The 17,900-nt window shown below is 36.0% G+C and overlaps 1 protein-coding gene across 1 annotated transcript in view; it reads left to right on the top strand.

The window, feature by feature from the left end:
* Positions 1 to 17,900, top strand: part of ADAMTS19 (ADAM metallopeptidase with thrombospondin type 1 motif 19) — a 221,253-nt gene that overhangs the window by 84,730 nt on the left and 118,623 nt on the right. The window contains exon 8 of the mRNA XM_072950428.1: positions 14,204 to 14,309. Within this exon, the coding sequence (XP_072806529.1) occupies positions 14,204 to 14,309 (106 nt within the window). The remainder of the gene's footprint in view (positions 1 to 14,203; positions 14,310 to 17,900) is intronic.

Genomic DNA, 17,900 nt, shown 5'->3' with positions numbered 1-17,900 from the left:
AGCTCTCTGTTATTAATGAACATGTTTGAGACATAGTTTTACATACTAATCAAAATTGTAAATTATATATTAAAAATACATATTTCAGAAGCCTGACGCTATCATAGTTATTTTTGTAACTTAGATATTTCATTATTTAATCCCACTATAATAATCATTAAACTTCCTAGGAATCAACCTATGAGCATTTGCTGCGTGTATTGGAAGCTGGCTTCCCAGCATTTTTCTCAGCCTTGCCACGGAGCGTTGGTTATGGGTACATTACAGTGGTCTGCGTCTCAGATGTGTCAGGCAGAAGAAGGGTGATAATCCTCATCAGGTTCTAAGTTTTGATATCTAAAGGTCTGGAAACGTCCTTAGCAGACGGTATGAACTGTGCTGCTTTACTTGTCCTTCTCCCTCATTTTTTATTGGTTCATTTCAGATGGTCTACTTTCCACTTCTCCGTCTCCCTATTTTTTTCATTTATTCAAATTTCTCTAACATTTTGGAGCACCTGCTCTATTTCCCAAAGTGCATGAGGTTCTCGGTGCTAGAGAGAGTGGTGACTAAGATGAAACTATTTACACATTCTTTTTACATCTTTTCCGCCTTGGCTATCCTTTTGTTCTTCTTGCCTAGGTAACTAAAAAAAAATGCCCGTTTGTCTTCCTTTTACTCTGAGCCAACTTTCTCTCCATAATTATACTATCATGACTTTCAAGCATAAATTTGTTGGTACATGTCTCTTAAGTATTGAGAAGTCTTAGTATTTTTTAAAAATCTGAATGTCATCTGTCATCAAATTTTAATAATCTTGTTATAGTCAGAAGGCCCTGTCTTGATCTCAGTAAAAATTCATCTGTATCATTTGTTTTCCTTAATAAGAGTATTGCAGAAAATTAACAGTTTAGACATCATGTTTCTTTTTGTTTAATGATTAGTATGTAATAATCTTAAAATAACCTGTATTATTTTTAATGCAAATGCTTAGTAAGTCAGTTCTATTACAGTATGCAGGATATTACCAGTTATTACATGGCAATAACGTAGAAACTGTAAACTCATAGGGAAGAAAATACTTTTCCGTATGTTACAAAGACTTGTGTCCTTAATTCCTAAATAACCTAGTGATTCAGCAGAGTTGTTGCTTTACATTTGCCACAGTCTTCCAATTCTGACCCTTCATTCACTGGAAAATGGTAATGACTCTAGAGAATGTTGAGATTACTGAGATGCTTCATTTACATTGTGAAAATAATGAAGTTCCATAGGTAATTTTCTTTGAATTCCAAGATGCTAGTCCTAATTGTTTTTTTTTTTTAAAGAGAAGAAACTATCTGTGTCTAGTTGAAGGTACACTTGAGTAAACACACTCCACCCTTCTCTTTCATTTAATGCAGCTATTAAACATGGGAGAATGGAACAGCTATTTGAGGATTTTTAAAAAGTAAATAGTAGCATGCAGATTGGGAAGAAGACAAGAATTTGAAGTATCACCAAACCAGCAGTGAGTTTATTATTTTTCTCTCTGTCTCTCCTGGACTTAACACAGCCCAAACTTGAAAGTGGTCACTGGGGCATATATAGAGAGAGCTCTAGGGAATACTTCTAGTTTAAATTGAGGGCAAGGAAGGTCCCCTAATGCTCAGAGAAAGTGAGGGGAATCCTCTGTTTAAAAATTGTCTACATTCTCTCCTCCCCCTTCTGCAAAGCCATCCTGTGACAGTGGCATTGGGGACCATAGTGGCAGCAGTAGGAGTCAGAAATCTCAGGTGACCCCTCCTCTCTGATCTACAGGGCTTTCATTCCAGAAGGGCGAGCCCACTGCTCTTTTGTCTCTGTTCTCTCCTGTTACTCAGACCTCGAAGCAGATATGGTTATTAAAGTGCAAAGCTTAGTGAGGTAACGAAAGCCCAGCCTTTCTGGAAGCTGAGCTGAAAGAGAACCGCAGGGACATGAAAGTTACCAGGGACATAATGGAGAGGGAGGAGCTAAGGAAAGTAACCCCAGAAAATCGTTTGGTAACTCCTTTGCTCACCTCCAATTCTTGTATATGTGAATATGACCCTAAAATTTCTTTGAGAAGTGAGTTGCTGAGTTACGGAGCTATCTCGGTCCCAGACTGGTCACTGGGTGACAAACACATCAAATAGATTTGAGTAACAGTAAGAAGTCTTTGAAAACTGACACAGAAAATTTGACAATGAAACTAAAGCCCACAAGAGCCTTGGACGTTTGGAAATTACATCCTGAACCCAACGAGGTTGATTTCATGCTAAAAAATTAAATGTATTAGCATTCTTCATAGGATTTAGGTAAGACTGAGAGTCTCATAGTATATTCTTCAGAATGTTCAGGATACAATCCAAAATTACACATTTATAAAGAAATAGGAAATTTTCAATTTGAATTCCCACTCTGAGATGGCACAGGTTTTGGAATTTCCTGACAAAAGACTAAAATATCAATTACAGAGATGTTGCAACAAGTAAGTTGCAAACATTCCTGAAATGAAGGATGGAGAGTTTCAGCAAATGAATAGAATATGTAAAGAACAACCAAATGTAAATACTAGAATTGAGGAAAGAATAATCAAAATAAAAATTTCTCTGGATGTACTGAATAGTAGAGACAGCAGAGAAAAAGAGTCAGTGAACTTAATGCTAGATCAGAAGAAATTATCCAATATGAGCACCAGAGAGAAAAGAAGATTGGAAAAAATATAAACAGAGTCTCAGGGATCTGTGGGAAATTTCAAAGCAGTTGTCATGGGTCCCAGAAGGAGAGAAGAAATATGACTGAAGACTTCTCAAATTTGGCAGAAGATTTAAACCATTAGATTCAAGAAGCCAAGTGAACTCCAAACAAGAAATACTTGAAGCCAGAGATACCACAGCCAGAGATACCATGATCAAACACTGAAAACTAAAGACAAAGAAAAAAAATGACACAGAAAAACCACCTATTATTTTTAGGGGAACAGTGACTCTGATGACAGCAGATTTCTCATAACAAACCAGGAAAGCCAGGAGGATGACACGTCTTTTTGAAATACTGAAAAAAGGGAATGTCACTGTAGATGAAGGTGAAATAAGGGCATTCTCAGAGGAAGAAAATACAGTTTATAGCCAAAAGAGCTGCTTAAAAGCTGATAATTTTTACAGGTTTTGGTGAGTGTGTTCAAATGTATTGTTTTAGAATTTCCAAATAGAAGTCTATTTCTTTGTTGTTCTCTCATCTCTTTATCCCTATTCAGACTCTACCCATTCATCAGAACCCTGATGAATTTCCACTTCTAGGCTTCCTGAATGGCCTCTCACTGTACCATGCATCAACCTGGTGGACTTCAGTATACTTTTCTCATAACTTGCATTCCATTCACTCCCTCTCCTTCTCATCTCTTTGTGGTCAGAGATCTTGCTCAGTACTTGTTGTTTCCTCAGCACATAGCACAGTGATTGAGCATCCCAGGTGCTCAGTCTTTGTATTTCTGAATAGAAATGGTTTCCTGGTAGGAAAATGATCTCCTTCATCGGTTTATAATAAAAGCAAGGCTGGGCTTATCTTGTTTTAGTTCTTGGCTGCTGGTGTATATCTTACTAGACACTGGCCAGAACATAAATCAGACATTTTATATTTCTATTTTGGCAAGACGTGTTGTAGGGATAAGCCTCGGATACATAATTCTTAAGGAATTATTATGAAAAGTGGTTATTCTTTAGATATTTCTCTTCTCAAGATCCTTTACTCTCAAAGCTTTGTTTTAATTACAGAATTTTGTTTATATTAGAAATTATTTTAATCATGCTATTAAACACTGTATGAATATTAAAATTTGCTGAGTACAACTTTGGGAAACAAAAAACGTTTTAATTTAGAGAACTCCCTGAGGTCCCCCTTACAGTTTTTAAGAGTTGTCTCACTCTGAGCATCTGGAGAGTGCAGCTCGTGCTGACTGCACGTTTATACAACATCGTCGGTGGACGGGAATACTTGTTAAGCATCTTCTCTGCGCCCGAGATTTTTTTTTTTTAATACATCACCTCCTTTAACCTTTCAAGAGTTCTCTATCTTAGGGGTTGTTACCTCATTCTACAAATAAGAAAGCTAAGTTTAATAATTACTAGTTAACATGTTTCAGACAGGCCATCAGAAGCCTGAAATATGTTATCTAAATGAATTAGCGTTCTTCAGAAAAACGGTTGATTTCCCAATTTTATGATTGGGAAAACTGAGGCTCAGAAAACAGAACTAACTTTCCCATGATCACAAAGCTAAAAATCAAGGTTTGGACTCAAATCCTGGAATATTTGACATGCAGCCTCAATTCCTAAAACTTGATTCTTTGTGTTTTGCCTTTTTTATACTTGATGCTGAAAACAAGTCATTAAAAATTTATTATGAAACTCTGACCAGGATTTTAGAAAACATCAAATCATTGTTGAGAAAAATTTTCACCAACTTATTTACTATTAACTGCCTCGGTGTATAGACGTAAAAAACTGCAATCTTAAAAATGTGTCTAGGGTTGTAGTCACTTGCCCTTACGTACACATATGTTTTATTTTACAAATTATGTCAAAGCCCCATACCAAACTTAGTATTTTAAATAGTTGAGATTTAAGAACATCAGATAGTTGTAATTATATTCTTTAGCTTTCTCCAGTGCATAGAAGTATTTCTTTCCTTCACTGGAACAAAAAGCACTGACCATATTGAGTAGAAAGCAAGTTATGCAGAGTAACAAAATCATTAAAAATTGGCAAGGTGGAAAAAGAAGATTGTGTCAAACTGTTTGAAGTTGGAGTTGGTTTGTAGTTACAAATGCATGCTGTCAGTGTTTTTACTAGTGTACTAAGAAAGCAATTTATACAGCGTCTTAGTAGCTCGATATTTTTAGTTTTAATTGTCCCGTTTAATGCCTTCAGGATATGATTACGTTATAACATTATAAAAAAGCGTTAGCCAAAATTCCTGATTTATATGTAATCAGAACACTTAAAAAATTTTCCAGCTGTATCCTTAAACTTGCTTCACAAAAATCTTTAACTGTGTTTCATCTTACCTATTTTTCAGAGTCATGACAGTTTTTTAATCTCCAAGGCCGATGAAATCATTAATTTTTTTTTTTTTACTTATGAGCAAAGTTATGTATAAAGCCTCAGAACTCTGATTTATCTTTTTTAAAATTAACACAGCAATGAGAATACCATTTCTCAGCCATGTTTGTGGTAGACTGCACGGTCAAGTTCTCATTACTGATTTACAGGAGTTAGATGTGTAATCGACCACATCTGGCTTTTTCACTGTGCCACAGGAATTACACTTTCAGAGCGTCACTGAAATCTAAATTAAGAATTTCAGATGGTGTACATTATTAATGATGTATTAATGATATATCAAAACCACAACAATGTACACTGGAGTCTGGCTTAATTTAAACTCTCTAAAGATTGAAGGGTTGAACTTCTAAAACCATCCAACAACCCAGCCTTAAATTTTCTGAAGAGAGATGAGAAGTGGATGTGAAGCCGAATAAATCTGGAATACCAAAGCGGGAGGACAGAGCTCGCCGCAGGCATAAATTTTCTTAATTGTTCTGCCTTCCATACAAAAGCCGTCCTTTTCATTACCTTACCCTGGGGAGGAGGTGGGTCTGCTTAGTGGGGTGGTTTATTATAAAGCTTAATAAGGAAGGGTAAAAACAGCAAAAGCAACATCAAAACCTGCTTTGGAGGTGTCCTGTACCAAGATGTCCTTTCCATCTCAGAAGAGTAGAACCTAGGGACCGGCCACCTCTACTTACCCCACATACTCCCTCTGGACTCCCTGCCTTTCACTGTTTTTCCTAAACATTTACTTAAACCATCTTTCACTTTCTTCTTCCTGCACCACATTAATATTTCATATAAAAGCTTGCCAAAGATTTAAAAGTGGTGTATATATGTGATCTGGTGCACTGGTGCTCTGCTCTGTGGCACCTTAGGGTAATAATATAAAATGAATAATTATTCACTCTTTTATTTTCCTTCAGAAACCCATTAAAATGTAACACACACCAACTTTTTAAAACACATATATTCCCATCTGTAGTTAATTTTGTCTCAATACACATAACAAGGTCAAAAATTATACTAAATTAAGCAAAGAAAATGTTGCATCTAGCTTTCTACAATGTATTAAATCTTTCACAAGTTCCTACTTCACTTGATGCCAAGACAGTGAAAACTTAAACTTGTCAATTAATATTTTTTCTACTTTAAATTACTTTATTCATATACCTTTTTTTTTTTTCGGTTTTGGTTTGCTTTTTGCTAATATTCAGTTTTTCGAATAATCCCCCAGCCTCTCATTTGATTCTTTCGAAGAAGCGTGGGTGATGGGCTGAAGGTCAGAAATCACCCTTCCTTCTCTGCCCTCTGATGCCTCTAGTCTTTTCATCTTTGCAGCAATCCCTGAGTCTACACGGCAACAGAGCACGCTCCTGACTTGGCTACAGGAATGTAGTTGGTGGGTCAACATAGGAACATTCAACTCAGGGCTCTGTAGCTTTCCTCGTCAGTTCTCTCCATCGCACTCTATCTACCTGCTCCCCCCAGTCCCCACCCTTCCAGCTAGTGCTACTGCTGGGGACACTGCTGAACTTCAGCTTTATCATCCATAGGTCCTCCGCCTGAAACCACCCTCCACTCCAGTCTCCTTGGCAGCAAGAATCAAAGTAGGCTCAGAAGTGATAGCTCAGTCCTTCTCTCCACCTGGTCACTCAGTGTCTTCCTTTCTTCTCGATTTGAGCCACCCTGTGTTGGCCTGGGTCTTCCCAATCCACATCCTCCAGAGTTCCAAAGGAATAACACTCATCCTTATCCTTTCCCATCTGCCATCAGAGCAAAGCCCTTAGATGAGTAGGAGGACATCACCTCCGTGGAAATATAAGAGAAATGAATGTTAGTACAGCTCAGACTTCATTAGCCCTGTACTGTGCAAAACATGGTCTACACACTGGGAACGAACAAGTTGACTTCTGAGTACTTGCCGGCCCTGCGGTGCTTACATTGTGAAGGAGAGATGGTCAATAACCTTCGTAAATAATTAAAGCAATTGGTGTATTGAAATATATAAGTGAAATGAGGCATTAAAAATGAAATGAAAATGAAGAAAAGGGAAAAATAATTGATCTAAGTAAGAGATAGTCTGGGAACTCCATGGTAGGGAGAAGGGTATTTATAATTTTAAATTTGGAGATCAAGAAATGCCTTACTGAAAAAAGTGATATTGTTACCCATCCAAACTTGGGTCTCCTCACCACATAGTAGAACCAACCTACTGACAAGGAATTCAGAGCAGCTAGTGCTCCAAAAAACCTGAAATCTCTAGCGGGTTTCAGGGAAGCATTTTAAGAGCAAGGTGGGGGAGAGGCATTGAAGACTATGTGATCAGCTCATGCACAAGTCTGATTGGTTGATGGTGAGGTAAAAGGGTGGTGTCACAGGGATTAACAGTACTGGTCCTCAGGCTTCAGCTCCTCTGAGGGCTGAGTGCTCGTGGCCATCATGCAGTTCACGTCTTCCATTTGGTGGGGGCTTTAATATCTGTAAAACAACTCAGGAACGTGCATCAGACACTGTTATCTGTATACTTCAGGGAGGAACTAAAGATTCTGTGACTGCCATATGCCTAATTTACTGTTCAAATTGTTACCAGCTCTCCTGGCCCAACTGCTACTTTTGTCACTACATGCTCACATCCTTTCAGTCATTAATTCTTGAGCCAGGCCTTCGTGACTCTGGGGAGGCCTGGGAGACTACAGCTTTTCTACAGAGAAGAGGCAGGCAGAGGACGTGGGGGAGAGGTCTGTCCCAGGAAGGCCCCCTTGGGTCCTGCTTGGTTACAATATTTTAAAAAGATCTGGAGAGAGATGGAGGTAGAGAATGTTCCAGACAGGTGACAAGAGGTCTTGAGGTGGAAAAACATGCTTGTCCCATTTGAGAAATAATGAGCCAAAAAAAAAAAAAAGAAAAGAAAGAGAAAGAGAAAAACAGCCAGTGGAGCTGGAGTATCATGAATGAAGGGGATTATTATAGGAAATTTTAGATTCTGTGTTTCTTGTGACAGCTTTGGTAAGTTGGAAAATTTATGAATATACTATTTAGCATAGGAACTGTGGAGACATTTTTATATTCAATTTTTATGCTGGTGATTTGTATTTGTCTCTTTTATTCTTAACCAGTTTGCTAGGGAAGTATCAGCTTTTGCCAGTTTTCTTTTACATTCATTTTATTGTTCCTTGATTTTCCACTTTATTATTTCCTTCTTTCTACTTTCTTAAGATTTGATGCTCTCTTCCCATCTCTTGGGAGGCATTTTTTAACCAATGATTTTCAGTCTCATTTTTTCTGATATACCCTATGAAATTCCCTAAGCATTGTCATTTCAACTTACACATTTTTAATGAGTTCTGTTTTTATTATGAGTAGGTTTATGACTATGTTTATGGCTCTGACAGTATTAATTCATGATCTTATCACTCCAGACTTGAATTTTTTAAGCGTTATTCTTGTGATTGGAAACTTTTTGCTTCAGGCTTACTTGTATATTCCAGAATTTGTATATATTACATGTCATTTGGCATCTTGGTGTGTTTTTTATAAAAAGAGGCTACCATGATATGAGAACATATAAACAACATTTTAGTGTCTGTACAATATTCTGCCTTATTTAACCGTAGAGTTACACTATACATTTTATTAAACTAATACTGTTTTTTGTTGTTAGAAGTCACTTTGCTTAGTATTCATAGAAACCATGCTGTTAAGAATATTATAATTACTTAAACATTTAAGAGAATCTGGAAGCCTGTTTTTAAATACATTTATATCTATACTGTTAATAAACTTGTAACTTATATAATTGTGCTTTTATATTCCTAGATCATCATCTCATCTTTTAATGGAACAGAGGCAGATAATTAGCAGATAATTATACATTGCCTGGGCACCATTACTAAATTATTACAAATTTTTTCTAATTAGTGGATGAAATATGTTTGATTCTTTAAAATCATGTTTTTCTTTAAGGCCCTACATTGAATCACATTTTATATTAGTCTTGCTGTGCATTTCTTTTAACATACCCCTTATTGAGAATGTGCTAAGTGCAATGTTGGGGCAGAAATGTCCCCCGTGGTTTGCACGTTTAAAGGACGTAAGCCGCCCGCGACACGTGACATCAACTCTCACTAGCTTTTCCTTACCCTTTCCCCTGATCAGTCCTTTGTTTAGAAATTCCACCCCCAGCTCCCCTCCCGCTGCCTGCCTCTGGCTCACCTCTGCCCACTCAGTGGTACCACCAAGCTATTTCCCTTTCTGAAAGCCTTTCCTGCTTTGACTTTCCCCTATTCAATGTCTCTTTTTCATTCTGCCATAATATCCTATGTGCATCTTCATGCTTCAGTCGTAAGATTTTAAAATGGGTGTTTGTGTGGCTCAGGCTCCTGAAGGCAGTGCTCAGCACGTGTTCATTGTTGTGCCTTTGGTTCTTGTCACATATCACGTTACCTTAAGCCACAAGACATAGTGGGGATCATAGGTATATAACTTACTTCATCGTGTGCAATCACGGGATAAATAACTTTACCTAGGAACGTGCAGGGTTTTGTGCCAGGAAAGCCAGGCTTTTGAACTTAGGATGTCTAGCTAGCGGTTAAAAGCAACAGTTCTGGAGCGAGGTGACTTACTTTTGTTAGGGTACACGCATTTGATCACGTAAAACCTCTGATTTCCTGATTAGTCCATTATTGTGACATGCATCCTGGAGGGTTTTAGAGGTCGCTCATCGTCTTGTTGCCGTGTAGTGTATCATGTCCAGGACAGTATGTTATGTTTTCAGATGAGAGGTTCTCTTGACTCCCAATTCATGACTTGATTCATTTTTAGATGAGAAATTAGAGGTTACTTTGGTTTCCTTTGTATTTTCATAATTTTTTATAGTAGAGTGCTTTTAAAAGGGTCTGTATTATATCTATCTTTAAGTAACAGCTGTGTTAAATCCTTTTCCTTCCTAACCTCTACCCCTTATTATAATAAGAAACATGTGGGTTCTTGAAAAGAACTGAAAAGCATGGGCTTTTAAACAGAATAATGCAAGTCATTTAAATTAGTCATGGTTACAATTATTCTCCATAACTTTCAAGTCAAAGAAAATCTCCTTGGTGTGCCAAATGTAAGAACAATGAAATTCAAATTTATCAGAATCTTAGTTGGAGATTTTGACTTTACACTTAAGTAAAAGAAGAATAGACCTAGAGGGTCATTTTGGTTATTAAATTGCACTGTGATCTAGAAGACATCCTATTAATTACTACTCAAATTTCATAGACGTGATTATCGTATTTATGTCTTTAATTTTCTCATTATAAAACTATTATCAACACTTACATGAATTTGGGAAGTGGGGAAAAAAGGAGGAAAAATGACCCATAATCTCTTTGCAGAAAACAGTTGCTGTTAACAATTTAGCATATTTGTGTGGTCCTTTTGGTCTTCTATGAGTTTGCGGTGGTACGAATTTTTTACTCCTGAGTTGTCATCATTCCTCTGTGTTAATGTGTGCTCATTTTTGAATTACATTTTATATAAATTTCTGTTTTAAAGTATAAAATATGTCTATTCTTTATAAATTATCATTTTTATCCCTGTATGTTTTTTTACATGACCACACAGTGGTTGTTGGTTTACCATAACCTGTTGAGGAATTTCGAGCCCCCAGAGAGGTCACTGTCCATGCTTTCTCTTCCCTGTAATCACAGGGCTGGTGCCAGGAAGAAGCAAAGTTGTACACCTGTTGCATTCCTCCTGTTCCCACTGCTGCTTCTAAATCAAAATCTCTCCCGACCTTGTATGAAAACTCTTCCTTTGAACCTTGAGCTTTACCGTCGTATCCCTCACTGTCGCTGTGACTGAACGACCTCCTTGATTCTCGCCCACATCTCCTAGGGAGGGTGGCCTCCTTTCCCACCTTCCTGAGTTCATTGTGATCTTGTGCAATTTCACGTTCATATTATTAGTGCACCAAACACGACTTAATCATTGTTTGACCTCTACTTCTGCCCTTCTCCGCTCTCTTGGCAGTACCTCATGTCATGAAACTTCACCTCTGAAACCTAAAATGCCTAAATTCCCCTCTTTTCTCAATCTGCAACACTTTATTGGAAAGTGTGTGTTTCTTTATTTCATTGATGACTGTTCTTCTGACCATGGTATTCATTTCTTCCTATTATGAGGCTCTGACCTTACTTCTTATCAAGCATAGAGCCTTACAAGTTCCATCCCATCGCTCACTCTCAGTTTTACTGCCAACCCCTATAACCCTTTGATTCTTCCTTTATTCCTGATCTACAAAACCTCAGCCCAAATTTAATCCAAATGTTAATCTCTGTTTCAGCCACTAGATTGGAGGCTGCTCAGCTGGGCATGTTAGTGCTACTCCAAGCTCATGCTCTCCCTCCGCAGCAGAACCATATGTTTTCTGGCCCATTTGTACTGAGTATTCCCCTAGGACTTAATCAGTGCTCTCTCCCATTTCTCTCTGTTGTGTTCCAAGCTTCTATTTCTTTTCCAAAAATAAAATTTCAAACTCCCATTCACCTTTGACCCACACATTGAATAACATTGCCTCCTTTTTCTCTTAGGCATACAAGAATATCAGAAATTAATTTCCTTAACTTAAGCTGTATCTGTGAAAGTCCAACAGCAATCATCTTCCATTGTGAAACTGTAAACATTGCTATTTAAGTCAGCAGACAGACAGCTCAATACCACACGTATTTCAACAGTATGTTGAAAATCCTAGACAGCGTAGTAAGGTTACCGAAAAATAAGGAAAAATGTATAAATATAGAAGAAAAAGAATAATACAGAAGATATAATAATTTGAAATAAGTGACAATACTACTTTTATCTGGGAACAAATACATTTGAATGGGTATGGGAGAAGAAATGTAAAACTTACTAAAGTGAGTAAATTTGATATGTACTGGTCCATGTAGCAAAGGGATGTATGACTTGATGACAACCTGCATTAGCTGAGTTTTAATCTGCAGGTAGTGATGGGGTTATTTTAATTGTGGTAAAAAAAAATGTGGTGAAATATACAGGCACCCTAAAGGAAATTTTGTACCAAATAGTGGTCATCAGCATGCTTATAGTTGAGATTACTTTAGAATTTTTGAAGAATGTTTAGTTTTAAATTATGTATTTAAAAAAATTTTAAATGCTCGAGAGTTTTGATACCCTTTTAAGAGGAGATACTTTATTTCACCCTCTATCCTTCCCTTTATCCTTTCTTCCTTCTTCCCTTCAATTTTAACACAAATTCAGTTACTTCTAAATCTTGGTTTTCCATTTTCTGTTGTATTAATTAGTGTATGACTTTAGTGTGCTCTTAAAATTCACATTGCATTTAAGAATTGAAAAGTTGTTATTTCATGTGTTGTTTAATGGAACTAGATAAAGAATATGTTTTTCTCCTCTTCCACTTCATTCTGTGTTTTGCCACCTTCATCTTTCCTTCTTACTTTATCTTGATTTAACCCTGGAATAATTTCAGTTGCCTTAATAAGCCAAATGAAGTAGGAATCTGTTCATCAATTCATCTGTCCAGCCATCCATTAATAAAGAAGTCATTCATCTGTCTGTGAATTTGAAATTTCTGTAAGATCTATTTTAATTTCTAAATACGTGGAGTTAATAACATGTATCTATATTTCTTCTCTTAGCTGTTTCTTTCTCTAGTTTTATTTTTTAATAACATATTACATCTTGCTTAATAAGTACGTCTTTCTTTTCTTGATGGGGCAGTGGATGTCGGGCATTGACATTTTTCACGAAGGTTTGAATGAGTGAGGATTTCAGACATGCTTTCCACGGATCTCCATTTTCAGCCCGCCAGCATTGCCTGTCCTCAAACCTTGTGTGCCTCAGTCCTGAGCCTCTTGGGCCTCTACCGTGCTCATGAAATCCTTCTCTCCTATCTTTTGAGCTATGGCTCCACTAAATAAATTCACGTTCCTTCGTGAATCTTCTATCTTTCTAAAACCTGGGCAAGGTGATTTATTATTTTATTTAAATTTAATTATTTCTTACCAGTATTCTTTAAGTTTCTGAAGAGGGGGAAGTTATAAGCATTCAGCTAACCATATTTACCTAGGGGCAGCTCTCCTCTGAATTGTGATCAGAAGCAGAATAAAATTAGCTGGCAGGTGGATTCACAGTTGGATTTCAGTCCCCACTCTATCATTTTGGTAGTCATATGATCTTTGGCAAATCATTTCACCTGCCTAGGCTTTAATTTTTTCATAAAATGTGTTTACATGTGTTTTATAAGAATCTGAGAATTAATTCAACAAATGCTCAATATTTTTTATGATAAATAACTTCTGTAATTTAAAAATACGTTATAACTTACTCTTGGAAGATAATAGTTTCTTATGTTAAATGATATTTATTTAGGGATATATCTTAATTAGTAAAATAGTATGTGAATCTTTGACTAAAAAAAGTATTAGTGATTTCAGATATTGTCATCTTTACTAATAAACCAAAAGATTAATTGTCTTGCTGAAATTTTTATCTTAAATAATATTTCAGTATCATGTACTCTGCAGTTAGATCATCTTATTAACTAAGAAAGGGAAACATTCTCAGTTTTCCAAGTACCGCAGATAGTTTTTGTTACATTAGTTTAAATGGTATTTCATGAAATAAAATTTCAAAATTTTTAAGTCAAAATACAAATGTGAGTTCAAGAATGTTCTAAATGTAGTTTATTTTAGGGTATTTCTTTGCAACTAGGTTCTTCACAAGAATTAAAAAATATTTAAATAATCATTACTTTTTTATTTACATTTTCTAAGCTGTGGCTATCTTACATGACAATCAAAAGTGGCATTTACAAAATGTATTCTCATGGTATGCCGTTGGAGAATTATATAATTGATAACATCATTTCATCTAAAATATGAAACTGAAAAGAATATTAATAGTTTATTGAATGACCCATATAGGCCTTTTCCCCTGAAATTCTGTTTATAGGTGCTAAGTATCACAGTTTAATATTGGCATATTTGAGTGGAAAAACTATCATTTTTCTTTCATTCTACTAATACCAAGCATAAATATTTGCATTTTAATTCTGCCATTTGATACTTAATGTTTGTGCTTTCTAGGTATAGCTTACCTGAGTGGGATGTGTAGTGAGAAGAGAAAATGTATTATTGCTGAAGACAATGGCCTGAACCTTGCATTCACAATTGCTCATGAAATGGGTCACAAGTAAGTGAGAATTCTGGCTATGCTCATATGTTAACATGTAACTTTGTAATTTGAGTTACTGAATTACATGCATACCTTTCCATTTTTTGCTTTGGGCTCAGGTGTTTTAAAATTAGGGAAATCATCTAAACTTGAAGAGTGTCTTCTGAATGTTGTTCATTCAGGTACCTCCTGATTCCTGATACTTTGACTAGAGTCTTATTACATTATTAAAATCCTCATCAGGACAGTCGTCATCTGACACATGATTCATTTCACTATGCATTTCCAAATGACGTAAACATTGTGATGATCACGGCCCTACAAAGCTATGTGTTATTCAGACATCCGAGGAAAACACTGTGTAGAAGTGGAAACACTTCCAGCCTGTGATAGTGTCTGTCTGTCATTACCCAACACAGAGTAAAGGAATTATCCTGCCCGGTTTAGGAGTAATGAATCTCCAAGAGAATTAAATGGGACACACGGCTCATGTGTAAGGAACATTAAGTGTGTCTCAGGCATAATTCTAAGCGCTTTACGTAGATTAGTTCACTTGAAACACACACAAAGCAAGGATTTCATTTTACAAATAATGATAATAAACAATAATAGTTAGTAGTCACAGCACTTACACAGCACTTACTATGTGCCTATTTCTAGCTGCTTTGTATACCCCACAGCATTCTTGTGAGGTAGTACCATGAGAGTACCCATCTTAAAAGGAAAAAACTGAAGTATAGAGAGGTTAACTTACCCTCCCAAAGCTATAAGAATGCTGTATTGGAGGAAGGATTTGAACTCAAGTCATGTAACTCAGGTCATACTGTTCTCAAATTCTGCACCAAGTTGCCTGCTATCTTTGGACCTTGGATCCCTCATCCATAAAATGGGGTTAATACTTTTGTTATGAGGTTGGTTTGGGATTCAAGTTACATAAGAAACAGGCACATGTTTACAGGAATTGTGCTATAGCAGAAATGGCATGGGCTAGGGACTCAGACTTCATCTGGACTGTTGGCTTCCCTGCATGCTAGCAGTATCAGCAGTACAGATGAACAGTATTTTAACTGAACTCAGATTTACTGGGGTCCTCCTCAGGGAAGTGATCTTTATGGAGGCCTCTTTGGGCAAGGACATATTTAGTCTGGCTGGCAGCGTTTAAAAAGTTGAATCAGTTGCCAACATTGAAAAGTATAAATTTGACATAAAAATTCAAATTTCCAGCCCTGGCAGCATTTGGCACACAGTCCCATACGGCAGCCATTCCTTGGAGCCAAGCAGCGACTGCACCCCTTAAATGGGGCCCGCCTTCTCAGCTCATCACAGGTGGCAGCACTCTTGTCTCGTTCACCTGGCTCATTTCCTTTTCATTATATTCCTGAACCCTGGAGACCGTTGAGTAAACTTGAGTTGGCAGTAGAATTTGATGGGTGTCAGAATGCTTAAACAAAAATGTATATAAGATGTAACTTTGTTGGGAAAAAATTTTTTATTCAAGTAAGCTGAAGTATAGGAAAATGACCAAATCATAATTATCCAGCCCTGTGAATTGCCAAAAATTGAATATACCCCTATACTCATAACCTAATTCAAGAGAAAGGACATTATCAACAGTGATTGCTTTTTGATGTTTTTAAATGTATACACACATTTTTGTTTTATCCTCTGCAAGCTTTTGATAGTTATTAAAATGCTCTAGAATACAAAGAATTTGTTATTCAAAAAAGAAATTAAAAAAAGATGTACAATTTAAAATCATCATCCTTTAGGGAGAGAATGCAATGCAATAATCTCATTCAATGTTTCGCACCACAACAATAGGATTTAGAGTCTTAATTCTAATACAGTTTTCATAATTTAAAGATATTTCAGGTTAATCATAATAGGAAAAACCACATGCATTATTTGAATGACAGAGGCTGAGAATAATGTTTAGAGGCAAGAAAAAGTTACTATTAAAACATCTTAAGACAGTAAGTGCAAATTGATCATAAATACAATTCTTATCAATTTAAATGCAATTTTCTGAATAATTAAAATGTTCACCTTAGCCATGCCTTAACAGTTTGGTATACAGATTATCTGAATACATGTTAATGAGACAGACAATAAATAATTGTGTCAAGTACCCTGAAATGTAGAGGATTCACTTTGAAAAAAAATTTTACATTTTAAAAGCAGATATATATAAGTTATTTCTTCAGTCTCCATTATATTGTAAGATGTAGGAAAAACACTAATAAAGGAACCAACCACAATACAGTATGCTTTATTAACGTGCAAAGGCTTGGTCGAGAACTTACAACTACTCAAACAAAGCAGTAAATGATATAATTTAAGGAAAGGCCACTTCAGCTTTATGTAGTAGAAACATTGGTTTATGACCAGGAACTCAGGTTGGAATGGCTAAAATGGTAGTAAAATATTATTTTATTTGACTTTTATAGAGCTGTACCCAAATCAGTAGAGTTGTGCCAAAGGTATGTGTAATGCTTGATGGATTAATACCAGGGTGTGTGATATATGTTGAACTACTTAGTTACTAAAAATTCTCCTTACCAGTAAGCAGTATTTGTCTCAAAAGTAGAGGCTAATATTTTCTTGATGTTAGAGAGTGGGAGACAATAGCAGCGAGAATAATGATGTCTTTATAAAGAAAAAACAGACAACAAGGAGTTCATCTATATAAATTACATCAGCAGCAGCCAGTGGAAGATGTAAAGCACAGTGAAACAGAAGTACAGGAAGAGAAAATAAAAAACAGTGTTCATATACACATAGCCTCCCCAGTAGGGAGAGTTTTCATAGATGTTAGATAATTATACGTATGGATCCTGTGTACACACACACTCCAATAGAGCTTTTAGAGGTATGATTAAGATTCATCTGCTTAAGTGAAACTGTTCATTCTCCTTTTTTTTCTTTTTGGATTTTTTTTTTTTCTTTTTGAGGGTCATGATTTCTTCCAATATATTTCCTGTAGGCAGAAAGTGGATCACATAATTCTTCAACCCACAATTTAAGAATGGCAGAATGATTCCATTTAAACTTGTCAGTTCAAGAATTGGTTTATAATCACACATAAAATGTTTCTAAACTGATCTGAGATAAGTGAGATAAGTGTATGTTCGTTGCCTTGAATTCGATTTCTAGAAATTCCCAGAGCAACTCTATAAATAGCTGGAAAAGTCAATGTGCTTCACCAAGTAATAAAACTGACTCTGGGAGGGGTGAGAATTTGAGTATTTGAAGTGAACAAAAAAATCCTTCTTTTACTATTGCAAAGGAATCTTAAATAATGTCTGCAAAAATATATTAATTTTTCCTTTGAGTAATTACCAATTAAAACTCATATATAACTATACACAAAAGTGTAATTTAGAATCCATAGCAAGAAAGAGGATATAACTGATTTATAATGATGTTTTATGATTCCTTTTCCAAAATTATTTTCCTTTCTAAACAGTAGGTCTAGCGAGGGATTATTATTTTTTTTGTAGCCCAAAGTCCCAATGATAGAATGTTTTTATTGGTATTGAATATTTTACGCTCATGAAATGCAAATAGGACTTTAATTTACTGTAATGAAGCCTAAAATTTTTATTTTTA

This window comes from Vicugna pacos, chromosome 3 (genome assembly GCF_048564905.1).
Source record: "Vicugna pacos chromosome 3, VicPac4, whole genome shotgun sequence".
In the NCBI taxonomy this organism is placed as follows: Eukaryota; Metazoa; Chordata; class Mammalia; order Artiodactyla; family Camelidae; genus Vicugna; species Vicugna pacos.
The sequence above is the reverse complement of the archived record's forward strand: the minus strand, read 5'-3'. Positions and strand labels throughout refer to the sequence as shown.